Raw genomic sequence first — 25,674 nt, 5'->3', positions numbered from 1 at the left:
GGGTGAAAATGTTTCCGGATAAAATCAGTAGATGGCGCCGATCTATCAGGTATTCCCTTTTCAATGTTCAAAACAGAATTGTTAATCTAATAATAGGATATTAAATATAAGTTTAAATTTTGAAAATAATAAATATAGAACTCTATTTAGATCATATTTAGTTTTTCACTTTACAATGAGATTTAATTTAATTTTATAATATTTTAAATTTGTTTAAACAAAATTTTATGACAAACCAATCTTGAAAAATAATCGATACAAACGCTAATCTTCAACACGCTTTTATTAGGTCGACCTGTATGTATGGAAGACTCTATGTAATGGAATCTAAGGTAACTAATTCAACCATCTTCCAAGGATCGTAGCGTCATAAAAATTGGCATCTGTATGTAGTTCTGATGACAATATACTGTCGAACTGATCTGATAATGAAGCCGGAAGATAGGCACTGGCATTCCATGATATAATATCGTATCATAGGCGTGTTTGGACTTGTTAGAAAGATGTCGTAATGAACTTTGATCACGATTAAGTTTTACGTGCACTTATAAAAGCGTGTTTTTCTAGTGTTTTTTAAACTATTAATTTATCATTCATGTAATTTAAAATTTACACCATGACGCAAATGTTCGATATACATCATTGCTGCATCAATAGGGATTAAAGCCATAACAATACCTCATATAATTGCAATTTGCAATTGATTGCGTGCCAATTAACATGAAACAGTGCATTAAAGACAATAGATTCTTTTCATAGCTTTAGTTTTACAACATAAGTCGACCAGCAAACATGAAGATCCTTACAGTTATAGTGATTTTACTAGTCTTAAAATCCTTTAAATGTAATGTTACAAATAGGGTAAAAGACTTTGAGACTACAACAAGGTTTTCAACTAATGAGAATAGTGCTCCTGTAGACAGGAAAGAAGTGACGGAAAGGACTCATAAAGTTGTGAAAGATAATAAAGAATATGTTTATTTAGAGAATGTTTTGTTTGCGTTGAAACACCAGAACTGGACGGAGGAGGAGGAGCCATGTCTGAATCAGACGTTGCGCTTGATTCACAGCCTTCAGAACTTCACGCTGTGGGCTGTTTGGGGTGAGTTTTTGGGAAAAACAATGTACAACCATTACCATTATTAACTTTAACTGCCAAAGATTTCATTACTCTATAAAGCAAATCTCAAAAAGTAGAAAATCCCCTGAAAAAAAGTTAGGGTAGGTATTCTAAATGGGTAATTTTGCCATTTGCTTCAGCCTGATGAAAACCCAATTAAAATGTGTGTATTATAAAAAACATGAAATTTGCGACAAAAAAAAAGAAATATTTAAATATATGGCGTTTAGACAAGTTCAATAGACAGACATAATTATTTGTAACATGCAACATTTAGGTACATATATGTATTTAAACTAATTTTGTTGTGTCATGTCTCATCAAAGTATTTTTGTTATAAATTAGTTCAAGCGCCAAAGAGTATTATTACTTAGTATTATTTAAATTTATTACAAAAAAACAAAAGAATGAAATTCGAGTACAGAAAATGAAAGTGCGGAATGATGGTAAAATTTTATTTTAATGTATATTCTATATTTCTTTCTTTATTTGTATTTGACTTATGTACCTATATTACTTACAAAACAAATACTTTTTATGAACCATTTTCCAAATATGTTTCTGCAGATTGGGACTCCATAGCATCAGAGCCACTAGGACTTCTATACGGAAACCGTTATCAACTGGGGAACTTCGACGAATGTCTCCAGCCGACCTGGGCGGAATCGAATCCGGAACTGAAGACCCAATACTGCCTCTCTGAGATTGTACTCGAGAGGACCGACCATCCTGTTAGAAAGAGAAATAAGAGTTTCGAGAAAAATCCAGAACCATATGCATCTGCGATCGACCATCTCATGGTAAGTGGTGGTTTTCTTCAAATTATAAGGGTGGCGAAAGAACAAAACAATAGTTATTACTATTACTAATATCTAATAAAATAATTCTAAACCAGATTTTCCTAAAACCGAAAATCTAAACAGGATTTTAGGTTTTGGGAAAATTGTGTTATCTTAACCCCCTTCCCCTTTATTTGCATTTTATGAATATTTTTTTCAGTAATTAACTGATTTTCTAGAAGCTTAGCCGCCTGGCTCAGCTAGTCATATCATATTTTATATGAGTATACTAAATCATTTATTTCAGGAATTAGTAAGATAGCAAAGCTGGGACGCGCCGCTAGTACATAACTAACGCGGGCTGCGTTAGTTATGTACTAGCGACGCCCATCTATTTTTAATATTTAATGCTAAGGAATGTGAAAAACCAGCTATTAACCAACATTTCAGCACCAGGTCAGCCATTCGCGGCCCATAAACGAGTTGACATGGGGAGTGTGTGTGCCAGCCGTCTGCTCCCCGCTCTCAGTGGAGAGATTGCTGTCCACCATGCTGTCCCGCAGCCATCTCGCTGCTGCGGGCATGAGGCCCAGGATATCCGTCAATGAGAAGTGCCAAACGGCCGAGCCGATGGAGTATGACGGACTTTTTTATGCTTTTATGTAAGTATTGTTGTTTGTTTTTTTTTATATGTATATTAAAATTGAAATTAGAGATTTGTGTGACTGAAACAGACCTTATTACGGATGGTAGATGTGTCTGTAATGCGGGATGTACACTGCGAACTCGGACAGAAACTGACGCGGATGAACGTATATTGCTATGTTTGTGTCTGAGCCTTTTTTAACGCAAGGATAATCCAGCAATGTGCCTATGCCAAATCCGTAAAATTAAGTGAATTGGTCCGCGATAGTGTGGAGCCGGCATTAGAATGATGTTGATTTCACGCAGAAATATTGTAATTGGGTATAACAAATGATATCAAAAGTAAACCAATTTGGTCGTAGAGTGCATCTAAATGAATTTATTGTGGAAAAAATAGACATTAATATATATTTTCCTTTCAGGATCATGAGTGCAACCCTAACTGTTATCTGCTTGGTGTGTACATACATCAATTGTAGAAACCAAAAATCTAATCAAGAAAGTAAGTAAGTAAATTTACACAATTTATTTAGACATTGCTCGCGAATCCGTTCGCAACAAAAAGTATCAATAATAAATAATCTTATCTGTCTTCATACAAACTTTAACACTTTTTAGAGAGTTGATTGTAAAGATAAATATCCTAATGTATAAAGAAGCTATATTGACCTCTGGTTGTAATATCCGTGACAAATTTCACATCTGTCTGTTTGGATATTACAGTGTTTCCCATACATTATTTATTATGAAAGTATTGATTCATAACAAAGATATGCAATTATTTTAATATCATTGCAGCCAATGCAATAATCAAGGCGTTCTGTGTGAAAGAAAATGGTGAAAATTTGTTAAAAGTCAACAAGGAGGGTGGAGCTGAAGTGTTGTATGGCGTTCGCTTCTTGACCATCTGCCTGATAGTGTTGGATCACCTGGTTGGCATCCAGTACGGGGGACCAATAAGCAATGGACTCTATGTAGACGGCGTAAGATTTATTTTTCATATATCTCATCACTAGATGTACTCAAAGTTTAAAGAAAATGTAATATTTTCATAAATATTTTCCTTCATTGGTCGTTATGAATCGTTTTTATGTTTTTAAACTTTATGATAAAGTATCATATTGTAATCTGACTAACATGATTGGCCAGTTAGGCCGATTCAACAATTGTGAAATACAATTTTTAATGCTATATGTTCAATATGTTATATATACAGACTATCAGATACTTTATCAGCAAGCGAGGAAACAGACCCTAAGTATTGTAAATTGTATTCCTAGTAAATAACATACTCATATAATCAGTACTTTCTCCCAACAAAAAATAGAACAATCACAAATTTGAAATTTTATTACTTATAGCATCTTGTTGAGTAACATGGCTATTATTATAAATTACAATTAAACGTTTTTTAATATGTGTAATAAAAATGATATATATTTACAATTTATTTTCAGGAAATCAACTCTTTCAAAGCCATGCTATTGCTTCATGACGACCTGTTCGTGGACACCTTCTTCTTCCTGTCGGGGTTCCTGCTGGCCACCGCAGTGGCCAAAAGCCTCCCGAATCTCTTTATCATGTTTCTCAAAAGATATGTCAGGTATTACGCCCATTGCTTCATAGTTCTTAAATGGTGGTTATATATTGGCAAATTTTTTGAACTAGCTTTTAATCACGTTTATTATGTGTGTCCGCGCTCATAAATTACTTTTGTCAATATATCGGGTTCTAAGCAACGTATCGCAATGAAACCTATACACATAGTGGGTATAGGTTTGCTAGGTCTGTTATGCAACTGTAAAATTGCATCAAATCCCATCCAAAATGTTTTGCTTGATGCGCGAGCAAACGGACAAAGAAGACTATAACTCTAAAAATATTTTTTTGGCTTCTATTAGTCCCGTAAAGACTCAGATCTAATAATTATTTTTCTTTAATATCTTCTATGCACAGACATAGCCCATTTACAGTTTATTATATTTTTAAAATATTAGTGAGTTCAGTGCCTTCTCAGTCAGGAGTAAAACTGCGAGTGTTGAGTCCAGTGTAAATGTTAGTTTCTTTTTCAGATTAATAGTAGCATTCGCGCTGGTAATATTTTACATCTGCGCTGTATTCCCGTACACTGGCTCTGGTCCTCTCTGGAACAGGGCCATAGAAGCAGACACGGGCAAATGCAAGAAGACGTGGTGGATCAGTTTGCTGATGCTCAACAACTATATCGACACTGAAAATATTGTAAGTATTTTTTATAGTAGAAAACCGTAAAACAATTCTAAATTTTAGGATGATATAATAACCTCAATAGGTTATTATAAGTAATTTTTTGATGTATTGACATCAAAAAATTACTTATAACCATGGAGTTAGAGTACCTATTAATTCCATGCTTATAACTAAATCTACTGCCCGAATTCCAAAGCGCAGGTGAAAAAAGCAGCGTAATAAACTTCACCGCAGCCTTTTTCCAAAGAAGACCATTGAATGTGGATATTTTGATGCTTGAGTCAGCAGGCTCTCTGATGATGATGGTATACAAATTAGATAAAGTGAAATATTGTGCAACAAGTGCAATATTCGAATATTCCTCGGGTTGCTGTCGATATTTTCTACACGTATGGATACACGTGTAGACAAAATTCTGATATTTCGTTACTAAATTAATGGAATAAAAAATTAAAGACACGATTGTATAATTTTAATCACGGTACCAATAATGTAATTACCTTGGTTTTTAGTAACTTGATTAGTGTCCATTTTTTTACTTTTTAATATTTCAGTGCCTGATCGTGTCCTGGTACATCGCCAGTGACTTCCACTTCTTCATTGTTACTCTGCTGATCTACTGGATCTACAAACACTACCCTAAAATCGGCATCACCTTGGGTGTAACACTGTTCACAGCATCTATGGCAGCGACCAGTGTCATCAATTACATGAACAATTTATCACCAGTACAACTTTTTACATACCAGTAAGTTAGTGGCACAGAAATGATTAAAAATCATAATAGTATTTGGGGACAAAGAAATGTGCTGAACGATTGGGTGTTTCCATTTTGTGTCTGGGAGATTGGAAGTAATAATATTCTTAAATATATTTGTAAAAATACAAGTTATAACGCTTGTGCGATCAATGTAATCATCTCTCTTACAATAACGTGATAAATATTCCATTGTTCATTATCTCAGTATCATTCAATTTAAAATTAGCTTCCTTGCGTGGTCAAGATTATGAAGTCGCGTAAGTAATATGGAGTATTGCGAATCTTGTTAGGAAAACTATTATTTAAATACATATATAGTGCGTTTTCATTGCGTGGCTTTTGCCTACAATATATAGGACAACGCGGCGACTAAGGTATAGTCGTATAGGTCGAAAATGCTCTGCTTGGTAAGTTCGGTAACACGCTTAGTTTATGTAGTGAAATATAGTTTTTCGAGATTATATAACAAAATTAATATTATGTTGCTCTGTTATTCAACGAGATGCAGCTGTCCTATTTTATTTAACTTTATATCACACACAACTGTATTGATGACTGACTTGATGTCCTTAATATCTTTTACAGATTCGTAACTGACATCCGCGGCAACGAGCAGTTCAACTTGACGTACATCAAGAGCCACACCCGCTACCCCCCGTACCTCATAGGATTCCTGTGTGGCTTCGCCTTCGTGCGGCTCAAGAACTCTGCTAAGAGAATATCTCAGGTGGGGACGAAATACACTCTCAGATGGTATTAAAGTCACTACAATACTCCGATCTGTGGAGATCCAGGCTTAATTAACTTTATTACTTGACAGCAGTAGTACAGTATTAAATCAAAATAGCTGAATATTTATATTCAGATATTATTACAAGTCACAAGATTTTGAGGTTGGATAGAGGGCAACTAGATGCGCTTAACATAAAAATTAAATTACGAATACAACAGATTACATTATTCATAAAGAATAGAAATTAAATCATTTCACATTTTGTCGTAAAATAATTCGGATAGCTTATAATTACATTTATTACCGGATGAAAGGCTCAGTAGGGATGTTGAATTCCAGCCGTGGTCCATAGTGGGTTGCGTGTCGGGCCTGTTGGTGATGTTCTGCGTGATGGCGGACGGCGTGTCGTTCCTGTGGCGCGCGTACGCGCCGGCCGAAGGCGCGCTGTACGCCGCCTTCAACCGGCCCGTGTGGACATGCGGCCTGGCGCTCGTGTTCTTCTGTCTCGCCTTCGGAACAGTTCGTAAGTTAACTAATAAACGTATATGGACAAACTTATCTATAATAGGGTAATAGCACACTATCTGTCTGCCATTTTGTTTATCCTGGCGCCATTATGTTGTAACGATAGTGTTAAAACCTTGAAATTTGTAAAAAAAAACGTATATTTCCAGCACTAGTGGAAGGCTTTCTCTCGTGGTACCCGTGGGTCCCGCTCAGCCGGCTGGCGTACGGTCTCTACCTCACACATACTCTCTTCATAACGAGACACATCTACACCACTCGCAACTCTGTGTACCATGATGACCTGAATGTGGTAAAATATCTTCTATTGTACTATCTATTATATACCCGGAAAAATAAATGTTCCCGTGAGAAATTCACACGTGCGAAGCTACGGGCAAAAGCTAGTATTTATATGTTTGTTACTTTTCACGCAAAATCTACTGGATGGATTGTCATGAAATTTAATACACAGGTAGAATATAACCTGGAATAAGGTTTTTATTTGTTTATATATAATCTGAAAAAGAACAAAATTTTCCTTATCACCCAGGCAATTTTAAAGTTTCATGCATCAGCTGGCGACTAAATCAGACAGCGTTGAAATTTATATAGTTAATTTACTTCATAAATATATATTTTTATTTTAAAAAATGTTGCCGTCACACATATCTCTCTCTCGCACAGATAATTTCCATTGCAATTCAGCACGGGAGTGCTGTCTGTATGATGGACACCTTACTTAGCCTAAGATAGATTTTTTTAGTTATTTATAAATTATATATTAAAAGTACATGTTTTCCCTGGTTCCAGGTGACGGTGGGTACCGGCGTCATCTTTTGGGGCTGTGCGAGCGCACTGGCGCTGTGGCTGCTGGCCGAGGCGCCCGCCAACAACCTCTTGCGGTTCTTCTTTGCTAAGTAACTGACATGTTTTCCTTCCTTACTACCTTCTTTTTTCTCATACATTTTGTCATTTCAGTGTTTTTAACAATCAATAAAAATACGTTTTTACGAAAATGGCAATTTGACACCAAATTGTATTGTTGTCAGATTGTCTTATTGCTTTAAATGTGTGACATAAAAATCATGTTCGTGCAGTAATCCATTGACGAATTACCAAGTCTGGAGCTGTTCCTGGTAACGCCAGCATATTAATTCATTGTCATCCAAACTAAAATTGTGTACAAAATTTCAGCTCAATCGGTTGAATATATTTGCTTCAAAATTAAGTTAAAAGATTCCACCCGAATTAACATAGAGGCATACTTATATAGCTATAAAAGCTTGTAAAATTAGGTGATTTCCTCATTTCCCATACAAACCAAAATAGTATTCAAAACGTTATATTTCTACTCTTTCGTATATTTTGTATATCGTGTTGTATTTGGACAGTATTCATTTATTTTCTATTCAAAATAAATTTAAAATAAATTCGAAATAGAAAAAAACGTATGAATATTTTTGTTTGTCTATGAACTCTTTATTGCACAAAGGCAACACATACAATATTTTTCAATTTTAATTTTAAATAACTAAACCTACCTATTTAAAATTTCAGATTGAAGGAAACTCCTAAAAGAGAAGAAAATGAAAATGGCACACAAAATACTAGTGCTACCACAATATCAAACAGCTCGGGAAATCTTCGGGACAACCTGCCAACCGTCGTATGTTTTTCAAAGATGTGAAGTTGGAATCTGTTTATCATATTTGAAATAAATTATTTTCTAGTGATTATATATGTGACTTTAGCACATCGAAAGATTACTTTGCTGAAATTATTTATAAATAATATATTAGTACTCAATACTAATTAATATACCTACTTATAAGTTTAAACATATTTTTAGAACAAATGAAAAATACAAAAAATGCTTTAAATACTAATGTACAACTTTAGTTTGCGTCATCTATCCGTCCACCTCAGAATAAAATAAATAAATATTGAAGTACAGAGCAAGACATCCACGCTATGGCTACACACTGCGAGCTGCTACAACTTCACTAGCGGGTGTGTTATATTTCCATTAGATGGCGTTATAGTGTAAAGTACGAAATAACATATTACATACTTCTATGGAAATATTTTTATAGTCGTTTGAACTTTGAAATTGTACTTCTAGCCTATACTATATTAGTTATTACTAATGAATTGGTATCGGGTTATATAGTAGCTAGTAGTAACTATACCAATATAATAAATTAAACCATGTATGATCTGAAATATTTAGCTAAAATAAGACTAAATCTTCCAAATGTACCTAAACAAAAATATCAATGGTCAAGGCATCAAGGTATTTCTGTCACAAAGATTATCTACTTCTTAATCATGAAACACCTTATAATTAACGTTTGATATTTAATTTATTTAAAATTTATAAAATATATTATTATTATTTTAAGGTGACAGTCCTTTCTGAAGTTTGCCGGATATTCTTGTTATAGGTACATTTTAAATAATTTTAGTGCATTAAATATATTTGCAGTTTCCAAGTGCGTAATATATTATAATATATAATTAAAATATATAATGCATTTGGAAACTGCATGTGAAGTGAAAAGTAAAAGAAAATATCTATTCCCCATATTCTTGTCCGAAACAACGCGATAACGATGACGAACATAGGAATATATTTGATTTGGTTTTTATGATGGCATTACCTTGAGTAATGTTTGTGCTTTCGATCGCGTGTGCGATAGTTGAAATAACATAGGAGGTAGGTATGCCCACTATAAGTCTTCGAGCATGGAGGATTTTTCAATATTGAAAGTCTGTGTTGTTGAATAAAATGAAACCACGGCATGTGTGGCTTTGTATAAGGACAAAAATCTGGCTCCAGCTCCAGCCGAGCGCGACTGTGTTTGGCAACATAACAGCAGCCGACTCCGGCACATAATGACATAATTGGCGAGGGGCTGAGGAGCGGAGTGAAGGGGACGGGGGGCAGCCGCGCGGGACGCATGCGCGCGTTTGACGGCCAAGGTCGAGGCCGCGCGATTCTGCCGCGCGCCGCCGCGTCGGCTGGTTCCTCTCGCCCTCTTTCTGGAAACTGAGGGAAATACTTATGCGCAATTGACGCCGCGAGTGGTACCTGTACCCAGCATCTTCGGCCGACATCCACCTCAGGTATTTCCTCATTTCTCATCCGCCGTCGCCGCCGTGGCAGTAGATACGAGCTCACAAAACACCGATCGATTCCGCTGTGTTATGTTTGTAATCATAGCACGTAGGTATACCTAAGTAGGTACATACGTTAGTGATTGCTCTTGTTTTTGTCGACCAACTTCTGCATTCGTAATAGGAAAGGCAAACAAACTACTCGAATAGCTAGCTATACAACTTACATCGTCTGAAATAGAAGTAACAAAATAGTCCATTACATAGGTAAGCAAGTATATAGCAAAATTGGTCACCTCACCTTGCGCAGTTCTTACCTACATCATCTCACGTCATCGCGACCGCTAATCGACTGAACAAACAATTTTGAACATGTTACAGAAGTTATAACATCTCATTTGTTTAATTTTCCACATATAATTAACTGGGATCAAAACAACGTCCAGCGTTGGAACTGGGACTGTAATAGCTAAATAAAATAGTTGAACAAAATATATGGTTTATTTTACATGTACCTACCGAACACAGCTTCATAATTTACAGTAAGCTGTATAATACCTACCTAGATAGACTCGGCATACTTAGACATACCTACTCTTTTTTGAGTAATGAAAATAATATTTCTGAATTATACGTAGTTTTTTTTATAGTTTGCTATTTAATTAATAAGATGTAATATAAAAATAATGTTCTTTAAACACATATAAAACATATACTAATTATATATAATCGATTTTTTACCTATCACGCAGTTATTAATAATTTATTTACATGCTTTAGTAGCAAATAGATATACCTGCTAAAGCTACGTACCTAGATACGATCAGATGATATCTTGTGTACATTACATTACATTGTATGTTTCCGCATAGTATTAATACATTTCTATTCTCATCACAGATAATACTTTCTGAAATATGTTTTCTTGATTTTATGGATATTAAATATTCTTAAAATAAGTATGAAAATGGGCACGTATCTATGTACCTTTTTATTCCTCTGACTTTTCAGACCGTGTTATAACGACCCCGGGTTACTCTGGGCGACTATGGGTAAGGGTAACAGAAATAAATTAAAATTATTCATTGTTGATAACCTGCCAAATATTTATTTAGACATGTATACGTAAGTAGGATTTATACATATATAAATCCTACTTACGTATGTGCTAGTTCCAATAAATTAAATAAAATAACTTAAAAAATAGCCATAGCTTTTATCAAAAAATTAATCACTTAAAATTCAGGGTATACTACTACAAACATTTATTTCTATTTTTAGATATAGATTTATATATCTATTTTTTCGATCCAGTCAACGATCCCCATCACTATATAGTATAAAACAAATTCTCTTTCCGCTCTCTATCTGTCCCTATGTATGCTTAAATCATTAAAACTACGCAACAGATTTTGATACGGGTTTTTAAATATATAGATTCCTGAAAAAATTTTGGGTGTACCAAGACCGCTAGTTTCAAATAAGATACAGTGCAGTGCCTTTAAACAAAACATAAAACGGCTATTTTTTCACATTTTACAACGTTGAATGGACACCCTACATACACAAAAAAAAATAAGTGTAAACAGTATCAATTGTACCCTGTAGTGTGCAAACCCTTGTGCGTAATACTCATCCCTTCTATGTAGGTCAGGGGAAGCTGCGCGGGGGTGGGGGTGTCGTGGTGTAGAGTGGGCGTCGGGGGTGTCTCATCTTTGTCGCTCGCCTCTATCGATCCCGCCCGGGCGTCCGCGCTATAAAAATATATGTTGACGTCTAAACATAACGGATTAGAAAAAAAATTGTACTATACATCTGAAGTGGTAAAATTTATCTTCGGTAAGATCTTAAAATTTTGCGTAACTGGTATATCCTTTTTGCGAAGACTTCTAAAAAGGCACCTTGGGTAGATCCTAAATGCGAAGTTAATTAATAACCCTTTCAGACCCTGTCAGTTGCCTGAAATAAACTAATCAATTTTAATTAAGTACCTAATTTGTTTATTATAAAAAAAGAAAATTTCATTCACGGTTTCATAACTAGTTCAAATTAACAGTAGACTAATAAAGTACCTACCTAATTAACACTTACACAAAACTCATTTTAACAATTGTTGTACTTCTTATTTAATTTACTAATATTTATATTAAGCTTTCCGATATATTCATTTTCGTTATTATCTCTTGTTTATTGCTTTTAGGTGCTTGGTCCAAAAACGTACTTTCAAAACTTGCCTTCTCAAGTTTTTTCATATCCCTTGGCCCTCTCCTGTACAATAGACTTAACAAACAACTTGACTTATCCATGCACTCTTAGTGTGACTAAGAAAGTTCTCCAAGAAGCCCTCCAGAATATGTCGTATGAAGATACAGAGGAAAATTAACAGTTATATATCTTAAGTATACCTGCATTTCTCTAAATTTCCTTTTACGTTTTTATATTATTTAAATCAGTATGTTATTTTTTTTTATTGCTTTTAATAATTGTTTATTACTCATGTTTTAGCTTTTAAACTCCTGAAACACAGGGTGATTTTCACCCCAGCTCAGGAAACATTTATTTTAATACTTTTTGTTATACATGTACTATTGTAACATAGCTATTAAGATACTTGAATAAAGATTTTAATTATTTATTATTTATTTATAGTCAGCTATTTTATAGATGCTTCATATAGTTGATATTTTGTTTTGCGCGAAATCGTATTTCATTTGCGACCTGTGTGCTGCAAGAGCACACCAAATGCGTGCAGCATGATTTTATGCAATTTTAACACACGTGTATTCGCTCGTATGCACGCCTGCGTTAAAGTTTTATAATCGTGTTGCGTACGTGCTGCATACGCGTTAAAGCTATTCCCCATTGCTCAGTCAAAGAAATCAGAGAAGAAGAAAACATTTTGCACATAAAATAACGATTTTTTTATCATAAACATTACATAGATAACTAAAGTCAAATTAAGCGCTTTTCTGGGGGTTAATCCAAGCACAAATTATAATACATATATTTCATCGGTATTTCGATTTTTATATAAATTTGGTCTATATTATTTTTGCAGAAATTATTTCAAATATTGTGCTTTAATAATTTTTGACATCACATTTTTTTTAAACTTATCCCACTTGCTGGCAAAAAGTCTCCCGCTTGTCGACTTCTACAAAGACATAGAAGTCAAAAAGATTTAGTTTAAAACTATTCCACAATTTGAATTTGTAATTAGGAAACGGAAATGTACCACAGACAAAACACATCAATTGAGAATGTAAAACAGCCCGCTCAGCTGTGGGGCGCGCGCCTATCGATTTCCACAAGGGCAAGGCCTCCCACCCTGGTGTGGCCACCCACTCACCGTGCGATCATTCCCAGTATTTCATACATGACAGATTGTTGATACTGTTTAACTTTTAGCTGTTTGCTTGTACCTATCTATAATTTGGTTATGTCCGCGTAAATTCGTCAAAATGGTTTATTTTTTCATGTCTTTACTTCTAGGCTGAAAGTAAATGCATGAAAAAAAATTATCTCGATCAAACATCTGGACGTTAATGAAAATTGTAAATCATTATGAAACTTAAACCTGAGTACTTACCAAATTACATCGAAATACTTCTTCTAGACTCAAAAATTATTTTACTTTTTATTCCTTACAAAGAAACTTTTACGACACCATTTTCCGACTTGAATCCACTATAAAAGGCTTTTATTGTGATTATCCTATTGTAGCATTAAATAACGCCAGTATTTTCTTTGTTGAATACTTTATTATAGTGAACACTAATTATTTATTGCCAGCGTTATAAATATAAATTGTGTATGAAGTCCAGCAGTGAACTTCATATGATTGAGACTACTTTGAGTTTAATTTGTCTTCGTATATTATTTTTATGCTGTTTTATTTAAATAATTTTAAATTTTATTACAAAAACGGACTTACGCCTATGGCTTTTTCTACCAGTCAACCGACAGTGATATAGAGAAAGTTGCGCGAAGATTAAAGGATAAAACTAAATAAAACAATGACAACCTACCAACTACACAATAAATATAACATAAACTGCATAAGTTACTTTATAGTTGTCCATGGCATGTTTATCTATTATTATTATACATTGAAAAAATAATTAATATTAACAAGTTATAATTTGTTCCACTCTCCTTATAATTTTAATTGCTTACTTGAACTTTTATAAGTGCCTACTTAGGTATAAGACATAATTGAATAGCCCCGTATCGTTTCGTTACCTTTGACCTTTTGCGAGAGCTAAAATATTATAGCTTGTCGGAAAAGTAACTGCCTTTTTACATCCTCTGAACTCTGAACGAAATGGAGATATATTTATAAATATGACACTCACTCTATCACTCTTTATAAGAAATAAACGCACCTTGCGTTGTTTTTCTTAAAATAGTGAGATAATTGGTTGAAAATACCTAGATAATTTTATTTAGGTAAGTACCTATGCGAACTTTTTGTTTAGTAATAATTTATATCGGTTGTCTATAGAATATGAGATATGCTGTAGGTCTAGGATCGCTATTTTATCGATCTTTATAATATGTCCTAACTAAACTGTGAGAAACAGACTCAACAAAATGTCTGAAAGCCGCCTGAACGTTTCAGGCCAAATAGCTCACAGGTCCGGCAGAAATTCTCAGGCACTTCTACATAAGTACCAGATTTAAAGTTTCACGTGCATCATATTCTATCGTCTCAATATTTTGTTAACATATGCCTTACGTATTATACTTATGTATAAACGAAAAGTTGACTTACTTCCAGACAGAAAGAAATTAAGAAATTAACACCATTCTCAATGATAGAATGTTGGAGCTGACTATATACAATAACCACATAATACAATAACATCACGTCTAATTTATTTATTTTTGTCTGTATGAATACACTTACTCAGACAAAAATAAGAAGAATGTTGAAAACAACAAAGTTTGGTAGGTACAGAAACTAATGAGCATAAAATCTCGAGCGTCATCTAAGGTACAAAATGCTAATTTAAATTTACGTATAATATACGTGGGAAGGTGTGACGTTGTGGCGAATAAGCTTATAGCCTAGGAAGCCCGGGATGGCGGAACCTGAACACCACGCAAGCCTGGGACCTGGCGCATGCGCCGTGCGCCACATCGATCTCCGAACTACCCCCCCTCGCTCACCTCCCGCTCTCACCTCACAGCCATCTCCTCGACACGTGTAAAAAGACGCCACGTCAACCGGATAAACTAATTTTGAAACAATCTGGAAGTATTACATCGTGTTACCTATCTTCTGCGTAAACTATTACGTAGCCGCTTTTTACCATAGGTTTTATAATTGACCATCATCGCTCGCTATGATAAACTGAGCAGTTGGTAACCAAAATTCAAGAGCGACTACTTTTTGCTGGATTACATCAGATGTTCGCAACGCGATTTCGAGTCACTGTGTGTCAGTACTTCAGTAGCTCTTCGGCTCGGATGTTTGGTCAATGTTGCACGTGATCTGCGTACTTCATAAAGTTATTATAAGTTAGTATATTATACAGCTAGATGAAATTGTTAACTTTCTGATAAATAGTGACAAAGCCTGGGATAGCGATTGTGATGCCTTCTTTGTCAGTAATGTCAGTATCCTCATGTCTAAGCAATGCCAACATCTGGACCCTGATTTATTAGTGATTATTTAAAATATTAATATAAGCATGGTATGTTATAACAAGCACTTCACTTACTCACTACGTTGTAGGTACTGTAAATAATAATGTATACATTACTAAACTAAAACTCCATGAGAGCAAACTTTTGAGATTTAACGATAGTAGTCACAATGAACTACCTAAGTCCCAAAACGACACTACAATATGAAATGTCCAACGGACGGATACAATCAAAGACGAAATCCTAAATAACCCATATCATTTGCCATTGGACAGTAAAATGAAAAGGGTGATTGCTGATGGGGCTGGGCTCGATGACGGAAGGCGACAGGAGAGGGGCGGTGCAGCTGTGAGTGCATCTCCATCCCCAGACCCGCTCCCTCTCCCCCTCGGCCCCCTCGCAGGCCCCCTTGGCCCCCCGCACCGCACCGGCCCATTGCCAAGTTCAATGCCAAGGTCATGCGCGGCCGACTGCGACTGCGCGCCGCAATGCAGGAGCGCCGGCGGCAGGCGGCCGGCTCACCGTCAGTGCCTCATCGACCACCGCGCAGCACACCGCATCGCAATTTTCCACGCGTCCAACTTATCACCTGACTCTGTTGTGTATCCCAGGAGCTCCTCCCTCCGACTTGATATTAAGACTAGCAGCTTGAGATCTAACGTGCCGTGATGATCGTGAATTTCTGCGGTGTCCATCTTGTGCCTTTGACGACGGTCTAGGAAACCAGCGTGTACCAATTATGCAACATCACATATAATTTGCTTACCTGTAAGTATATTTTCATTTACTGTTCTACATATATTTTCTTCACCTTGATTGATTCAATTCTTAAAAAATCACTAGAATGGGATTACAATTATTCTTTAGATGGTATCGCAATAGGATCAAACATTAGCTCTGCATTAGCCTAGAGCATTAGATTACGTGTAGTTGCGGCCATATTTGTTCTAGACATTAGAGTCAACATCAACTATGTAAGAACGTCCTCTGTGCGACTTAAATCGACCGAAGGCTTCGTTATCACTGTTTCACTTGGTTATTTATAAAACATCATAAAACTTTGCAACTTCCTCAGCTGTTTTGCTGATATCACCACATAAAATGTGACGCCTTACATTTTTTCCATTGTGTCGATGATCGGCAATCTTGTTGGATATTCATAGCGACTTAAATCGATGAATATTTAGATTAATTAGTCGAATATTGTATATTATGTTACTTATTTTTGGAGTTACTAATATATCTCAAAGTTCTTAACATTTTTGTTGAGTACATATTCTATTTTTAAGAAATTACTCATGTTGTAAAAGATACAAATCTGAAGAAATACTTTTTTTATTCACATCTCCAAACACTAACTAAAGAATTTGTGATCCTCAAACACCTTAAGAAGTTTTCTATATATAAACTAAACTAGTTCTTGCCCACCTCACATTTGCAACAAAAACTGTAATCGTAAAATCTGCACTTCGTATTCCCGAGACGCCACAAATAGTTTCCAGAAATCCAGACCAATACTCGATACACCTATACGAAGGAATGAAAAATTGTGTGGTGAAATTTTTGAAAAAAAAAATACCTGCGCCTGTCGGATGTTCTCCAACATTTCTAAGGGCTATCAAGGGCAGCCACTATACCACTAAGGGCCCAGCGACGTATCCTGTTGTAGCTGTTGCAAAAAATGTCGATCGGAGAGTTCAAGGCGAGCCACTCATCCAGTAGACGAGCGGGCTTTTTGGCCGCTTCAAATTAAAATCTTAGCAATTTGATCATTACTCGTACACGACACTTCAAAGTGCGAGTGCACCAATCACATTGACTAAGATTAAAGATGATGCCTGCTGAGTTCCGCAGCAAATAAATTATTTGTGTATAGGCTATATATTGTTTTGTACTTTGATTCTTCGTGGAAATTGCTCGTCGCTCCCCTGGGAAAATTTGTGTTTTTTGTTGAGTAGGTACTATTTTCGAATGGTCATCAGTGACATCGGTAAGAATACTCAAGATCTAAACAAAAGTTACTGTAATTTTTAGATTTTAATACGATAGTAGATGAATTGCAGAAATTATAGAGGATGTCTTTAAAGATGCGGCGTAAAACTATGAATCTTGATAAAAATGATAAAGATTAATATTTTTTTGTAAGTTTTGCAAAATATTTCACCGGACACCCTCATAGTAACTACACTTGTATCTTCCCTGGAGCCAAGACTCATTATTGGAACAATCAAAATGCAATAGCGTAATCTGATTTGCATAATACCTATTTCTGTAGGCTGTAGTGCATTAAGAACTCGAAATGGCCCTACGAAAATGATAAAATTAGAAATTAGTATACAAACCTACCAGTTAGTGTGCCATTATGAATCCAAACTAGATTATAGTTTGTTATATTTTTAAGGCATCGGTCCAGATCATGTTTTATCTCAATAACAGCATTGCAGAATTCGAGTTAGACCTGGAAAGCAATGACGTCATGTAAAGAAACATTTTGGAGTCTGGCAAGGTTCCAATACTGCAACGTGCATACCCTTGGTGGACATCGGTGGTTGTAGTTATCATGTATTGCATTTGAATAACACTGATTCAACATTAGTTTTTTCTTACCATTATAATATAACAAATATTTCACACGAATTATGTGGTCTGGATGACTAATAAATCATTTCTTGTTACTATTACTTTAAAATGTACGTGTTTTTTGTGTAAAAATAATTTGCGAGGCACGATAACGAATTTCTCATAACCTAAGAAATAGACATAGTGTCTTAACCCAATATTAAATTGCTGATAGGGTGAATCGACCGGTTCACCGATCACCACCCGCTCTCGATCACTTTTACAAAAAACCTCTAAAATAACCGTATTACCGCGCGTGAAGTGTTAATTTTGCATAAAAAGGGTTGATCCATCTATCCTTTTCATTTGTATCAGTTGTCTCGGTAGCCAAATATGTTATTTTTCGATCAGTGAGCTGACGAAATCTATCCAATGCGTTTGCGTGAATATTACCGCCAAATCTTAAGAAAAAAATAGTGGGACGTGAACATTGAATCGTCAGTAAAACATGTTTTTCATACGGTTTAACCTTTACTTTAATGTGTGTGGTGTTGAAAAAGAGTTATATTTCCTTCTTACGTGGAAATTTAATAAAAAAGTTAATAATTTACTATAAAATAAGGTGATCGCCATGAGACGTTACAAAACTAAGCTTCCTTCAGTTTACGATTAGGTGATCGTAAGGGGGCGGTTTTGGCCTTATCTTTGTTAAGCTTTTGTAGTATCTTGCATGGTGTTGTCGGGAATATTAATATTTACTTTGTTCCATCGTAACATGTTTACTTTATAGATCAGATGGCGATCGGCTTAAAATGAAAAATAATCATAAAATTAAATGCTTTTTACTAATGACAAACCAAGTGGTCGGGAAACGGCCTGTTACCGATAATTTATTTTTTCTATAGAAAAATATTAGTTTTATATGACACAAGAAAGCAGAGGAAAAGAAAAAGAAGATTTTATAAAAAAGAATAGTAATAAAAAAGATACCTTGTTATACAGTGAATGTGCTGAAGAATTAATTAGTGATTTTGAAGAAGATTTGGAAAAAAATATAGCCTGCGATGTATGCATTCCCTAGTTGCACTTAAAATGCACAGAAATGCGCGAAATATCTTATTCTGAAGCAGCACTAACGCCCTATAATGTTCATTTTGTCAAACGGAAAAAAAATTTTTTTTCAACAAATAATACAATACAATTTCGACTTTCAATTCATTGCCCTAGAGTTCCTTTTTCAGTGGTTTTTAATGATCGTAAACAGGCGCAAATGTGTGAACGTAAACTGACGAAAAAAGATCGTGAACTAAACAAAACACACTTTTTGATTATTTTTAAATTTAAAAATAACAGATAAATAGGATTATTTATGAAGATAGGTTTATTAAATAGTTGAATAGTTTTTTTACGCGTAAAACACAACATCTAGTTTCTAATGCAACATTTTTTTAAGTTATGACATTTTAAAGTCGAGACATCGACTAACTGATCGTAAACCAGCAGGTTCACCCTATCTATGGCACGACCAAGCACTTGCTACATGAACATATGGACGTCTGATGGGGCCTCCCACATAGCTAACCTTGAACCCGTGGACGCTAAGCCTCAATAACAATAACTTAGCTAATTTTAATGTTTCGCTATAGCTTTTTGTTACATTTTTGTGATTTTTGACACACAAATCTAAATTGATATAGGCGATACAAGTCTAAATATAAATGGTGTCCAATTTAACGTTAATGATAATATTTATTTATGCATATAAATATAACTGATACCTTTATGTCCGTACATTGGAGGCATTGTTCAAAAGCAAAATAAATATATGCAATACATGCATTTTAGAAGCCATATAAATATATCTTAAACTCGATGTCGCTCAATTTTTTTGGTGACTAAAGTAATCGATCGGTAGGTACCTAGTAATTTTGAAGAGCTATGGTATACATACCTTTTTTAAAGCGGTATTTGTAGAATACATTCTTTAGCTGAGTCATGTAGCCAAGCCTGACTCGATATGTACCATCTTGCTTCTAAAATATTGACTGATAAATGTCTGAAAACATCATGAAGAAATATAAATTTAAAACAGTCGTAATATCAAACTCTGTTAAAATAAAAAAAAATGTGACACATCTCATACTATTGCTAATATGCAAAATGGCATTGGATTCAGCCATACAAAATAATTACCAGGCAATCTTTGTAAGATTGCTGGCACAAAAATTGCCTAGGTAATTAAGTAGACATTGAATTGTTCCATAGTTTTGTAGCTTTATAGTGCATCTTATTACGATGGCTCAATTATAATTTTATATATATATATTTCGTTGGGCTTTATTTCATATTCACTTATTACAAAGCTGTTCAAATCACCCCGTGTGAGAAAAGTGTGATAAAAGAAAAATATTTTCGTCACTCCAGTATAGTAATCGAGTCCATGCGTCTTCAGGGGCATTTCCCTGCAAGAACTGAACGTACGCAGAAATGAGTAGGTACTTATTATAAATTGTTGATAAAACATCCTCATAGAAAAATAATAAAAACTTTTAACATAGGTACAGTTTACAGCCTACTCCTCTACCGTTACATGAAACTGGCATCTTCATATTTCTCGGTAACCGCTTTGAGTTTATCACAAGAAATACCAATCCTCATCAGCCTCTAGCAGTCTTTACAATAGGATTCGTGATCGGCAATAAATGACTAATCGATCGTTTCCAGAATACCAATTTATTAAAGAAATATCGATCGGCATTTTAGGAGCCAAAACAAACGTGTTGTTACGCTTAAAATCGATTTCATTTGTGCTGCTGTATGTCGACGATTTTAGATCAATCGAATGAATATCGAATGTTACTGGATTGTTAATTTACCACTTCCAAAAATGTTGGCGTGACTGTAGAAAATATTATGTAAAGTTACGATATTTCCATTTAATTATAGAATTTATCTAATATTAATAAGACAAATATTCATCTTGTATGCACTCACACTATTTTTTGCACATCTTACACCTTCTTTCTTTTAAATTGTAGTAATTGCTCAATTAGTGTTTTGTTTATCTTATAGGTCCAATGAAAACTAGCAGAACATCTAATTAGCACGTGTTATGTTAATTACCTCAAGTTTCATCATACAATGAGGAATTGCAGCTAGCCATTCATCTATCGCCTTAAACATGCAATTACATTATATTCAATATAAATATAAGTGTAAGTATTAATTGCAAGCGACACGTGTCGACTGCACACACGCTTTGGCAAACCGTATTGTTTATTTAATAAAATTATGTCTCGCTGTCTGTCACATACATACCAGTTGATAATATGTAGCGTTTTATCAGTACACAACAATATTATCAGCACGTGTTGGCATTTTTTACCGACTTCTGAAAGAAGATGTCATGAATTTTTCGCCTGTCTTTTCATTTAGTAAGTGGGTACTTTTCCATTTATGTCAAAGCTTGTTTAATCTTTTCATTTTAATAGATTATTTTTGTATCTCTCTACTGATCGTTTTCTCGGTTCCTTACCCGATTTGCGTTGAAGCCCAGTTGCCTACTTTTTCTTCGTCTTGTTAGGATATTAGTCAGAATTCTTATCTGACCGCAAAACTTCGTATGACTAAAAGTAGGCGTTGTAAATAAACAAATGCGCGGCCATTTTGGACGCCATGTTATGACGTCGCTTGCTGTGAACTAATCGCGACGCGACGACTGAGCAGCTGATACTGACGCGTGAATTTCATGAAATATGAAACATTTTTTTCATTATCAACTCAAGTAGTAACGCTAATTCTTAGATCGATTTGAAATGAATACAAATCAAATACCTAGATTCTGACCAGAGACATTAGAACGAGCAATAGCTTTTTTCTATAATATTGATCTAAGAATAGTTACCGAAATTGACTTATTTAACACTTACTTTCAGTTAAAATAATTTGGAACATGATTCAAATGGATTATCTTTAACGATTCGTTAGTAACACAACAAACCAAGTGGCATATGAATATTTAATTCCAAATAACTAAAGTATACAGATCGAAATATATGTATATTATTATTCTGTGTCCAATGGGTCAAAATTAACGTTTTTAAGTATATATCGTACGGTACATAAAAAAGCAAACGCAGACGGTTTGCTTTTTTTATGTATTTCCATCATGGAATTAGTAGGTACTTCGTAGTACCTACCTACTAATTAAATATATAAATATAAATATATTAGGACTACACAGATTGAGCTAGCCCCAAAGTAAGTTCTAGATTTGAATTCCATTATTTCCATCGACTACATGACATCTTCGCCCACCCCAAGGTTGACTGGAAGAGATCGCTTTAGCGATAAGTCCGCCTTTGTGCCTTTATGGTGCTATTTCTTTTTTTTTGTATAAGTATTTCGATTTTGGTGCAATAAAGAGTATTGTATTGTGAACTGACTAACGGATTGTTACGAAGTTTGGTACACGGGTAGAATGTAATCTGGAATAACACATAGGATACTTTTTATTCCGAAATTCCCACGTAACCGAAGCCCCGGGGCGCCGTTAGTTTTATTATAAATTGATAACAATTTGTTGTGACATTTCAATGTGAACGAGTTCAATTAAAATATTACTTCTCATTTGTTCTCAAAACAAAATGCAAATCTACATCGAAATTCACTGTAAAAGTAAAACAATATTGAGAACATCTTGTTCCAAGAGCGTTAAAATTGTTTACAATACTCTAAGTTAAGATATCGTTTTTGAATAATATTTATTGATCAAAATAATTTATGATTGCTATATTATATCGTATTTTCATTTTCGGTTCTTAAAATGGCTGTTGCGTAATGTCGCTAATTTATTATTATTTTGTCCAACTATGGCTAATTCAAAAGTGAAACAAAAAATATTTTTAAATACCTACTCCTATACAATGGAATTCCTAAACGAGCACTGCAAATGCATCTCGCAAGGCGTTTTCCACATTTAGTACAAATGGTGCGGTAACACACATACATCAATCTGTATACACCATCATTAATCAACTTGTTCGTCGTTAAACACACACGGTTGCACACATATGTGAGATAATAATGGAATATATAAGTGTGCGGGCAGTAGGGTTTGGTTGTGTGTGTTGGCGAATGCAGCTTGCTTCGCGATGCACATGCGCGGGGTGGGGGCAGGGGGGCACGGCCATGGCCACCGAGACCTTGGACGCGCCTAGCAACAGCCGAGACGCACGCTTATTTCTGTCTTGTATGTAGGGTTCCCAGTCCCACATGTCCGGGTACACGGTTGTATACGTATAACAGGGATGGAAGACGATAAAAGTCTTCTATGACTTTTGAAAAGGAATACATTTTATTATATTAGGTACTTTGTACCATGGAAGTACTTATTCTTATGAGATGAGGGTTTGTCTCATTGCATGCAGGACATACCTATGTATATATATTAATATACATTAGATTTTTTTGAGTTTTGTTTAAATTAATTATGCGTTATAAAAATAAACATAGGAAACGGAAAATTTCCAAAACTCATCAGCAAAGACCTATTTTTGGCGTTTGTTTATCATCGGGCTATCCGGTTTCTAGTTTAGGTACCTACTATAATTATAAAAAAAGTGAATTTTAAATATTTTCCATTGTCTCTATGGTAAACATACGATTTCCATCAGAGCTGTGTCAATTTATCATATCGGTAAAACTACATGGCTCTTAAGTTGGAGAAAACCCCACCCAGATACAAAATCAAAGCAGAGTTTTCCTGTTCAATGACGTAAACGTTTTTGCATGTATGTAATGTTCAATGGAGTACATAGCGGCGGCGTGTGTCACCCGTGTATACATAATAATTGCATAAACGTGATGTTAAAACGATTGTGTACCATTGATTAATTATACTATTTCGAATTGTATTCGGTATTTTCTATAAGCACTATATTTCTTTGATGTTGCTTGTATTCTGAATATAAGCGTTTTGAAAATCACTTTGGTTATAAAAAAAAACATATGTGTTAGTCGCACACTTACGAAGACGTGTATACTGACTGATATATATTGAGTGGAAATCCTTTCCGGTCGCTTTAACAATTATTTCTGCAGGATTTCCTATATAAAGTAATGCTAGGTTATGAGTAAAGGTAGATTATAGACTTATCATACTGGAATATAGCATAAACACAATAAGGTAACCACTTCCCATCAAGTGAATAAACCTAATAATCGTGTAAGCCAGTTAAGTTATAAAACTCTCTCTCAGTTCCTTTCTCACTTCATTTTTCTTTTCCACTTCACACGGTCTTCGGCATCCTTTGTTGTCTAGCCATCGTCACGCCTCCTTGACGACATCAAGCCAGCACTTTTTTGGTTTTCCAGGATCTCGTAGGACCAGCATGGCCAGACAATTGTTCTCTACTTAATTTGTCAGTTTACACAAGACGAGGCATAGCTGTTTTCAAACTATGTACCCATCGAATTACTAAAACTAAGTTGTTACAAAGTTAACGCTTTCCCCGTGTAAGCATACTGAGAAGCCTATTAATAGATCCAGACTTTGTTGATAATGAGAGCACCGGAGACCGGTGGAATGTAACCTTGGGTTTGTCAGACGTTACACGCGTATCCTCTTAATCTTTATGGCTACCCCGATATGGGTTCGCCTACTTTTTGTTGTACACATGTTGCCCTTAGCTATAGAATGCACGTGTATGGATCTGTATTTTTTCTTCTCAGTACTGATTTAGGCGTTTATCCACATAGGTACATAATGTTAGGGGAGGTCTTTGCCCAACAGTGGCAATAAAAAGTAAGTAATAAAAAGTATTTTTTTTTTAATTGTATTAAAAATACAAGAAAATAACATGTTTATGTCTTCGGTACATCGTCATACATCGTCTGATTAAATATATACCAAAGTATGTGAAAGATAACGATTATCATGCGTCAAAACATAAACACAAGGAGTTCCTTGAATATGCTATAATGATTACGATTAACACGTTAGATTTTTGTGTCATTTCTGTAAATACCACAGATAGATCCAAATATTTATACAAATATAAATATTTGGATCCATTATACTATGCCATAAATTATTCCCTTGGATTTTTAGTCTGATTTGATGAAATATGGTTTGAAATAAAATTACAGAAAATAAAAACGGTCTAGTCTAATATAGTAAATGAATCATCAGAAGAAATCGATGGTAAACACACTTCGTAGTAACTTTTATTTATTGACTATCACTCGATTAGATAAGGATATCCGTATACATTTATGATAAGTGAAGAATGAATATTATCGAATTGTAGACAATTTAAAAATTACATGTTAAATATATGATACAAAATATAGGTTTTGTGTGCAATAATGATGGCAGAAATACAGATGCCAGTATTTGCACACTTGCATAAGTAATGTGGCATGTCAGTCCAGTTACTTGCCCGTTGTACTTGCATGTGAATCTCCGCCCTTAGTGCAAGCACGGCATTGTACAAGAACCCGGTCTAGTCCATAGACTACTATTGTATTTACGTGTCTAGTCTTATTTGTAAAGAGTCAAATGGAACAAGTT

General features: G+C 34.8%; 1 protein-coding gene and 1 long non-coding RNA gene across 2 annotated transcripts in view; both read left to right on the top strand.

Moving 5' to 3' along the window:
* Positions 1 to 748: 748 nt before the first annotated feature.
* On the top strand, positions 749 to 8,659 carry LOC128677335 (nose resistant to fluoxetine protein 6-like). Its single transcript, XM_053758086.2, has 13 exons — positions 749 to 1,102; positions 1,688 to 1,920; positions 2,350 to 2,561; positions 2,967 to 3,046; positions 3,343 to 3,527; positions 4,002 to 4,147; positions 4,617 to 4,785; positions 5,328 to 5,521; positions 6,119 to 6,260; positions 6,606 to 6,789; positions 6,941 to 7,083; positions 7,584 to 7,690; positions 8,331 to 8,659. Exons 1-13 carry the CDS (start codon positions 793 to 795, stop codon positions 8,458 to 8,460), a joined length of 2,235 nt encoding a protein of 744 aa, XP_053614061.1. The 5' UTR covers positions 749 to 792; the 3' UTR covers positions 8,461 to 8,659.
* A 7,364-nt stretch (positions 8,660 to 16,023) lies between these two features.
* The window catches only part of LOC135309881 (uncharacterized), a 42,447-nt gene continuing 32,796 nt past the window's right edge, over positions 16,024 to 25,674 (top strand). Inside the window, exon 1 of the long non-coding RNA XR_010370127.1 lies at positions 16,024 to 16,310. This is a non-coding gene — a long non-coding RNA (uncharacterized LOC135309881). The remainder of the gene's footprint in view (positions 16,311 to 25,674) is intronic.

The sequence above is a fragment of the Plodia interpunctella genome, chromosome 17 (assembly GCF_027563975.2).
Source record: "Plodia interpunctella isolate USDA-ARS_2022_Savannah chromosome 17, ilPloInte3.2, whole genome shotgun sequence".
NCBI lineage: Eukaryota > Metazoa > Arthropoda > Insecta > Lepidoptera > Pyralidae > Plodia > Plodia interpunctella.
The sequence above is the reverse complement of the archived record's forward strand: the minus strand, read 5'-3'. Positions and strand labels throughout refer to the sequence as shown.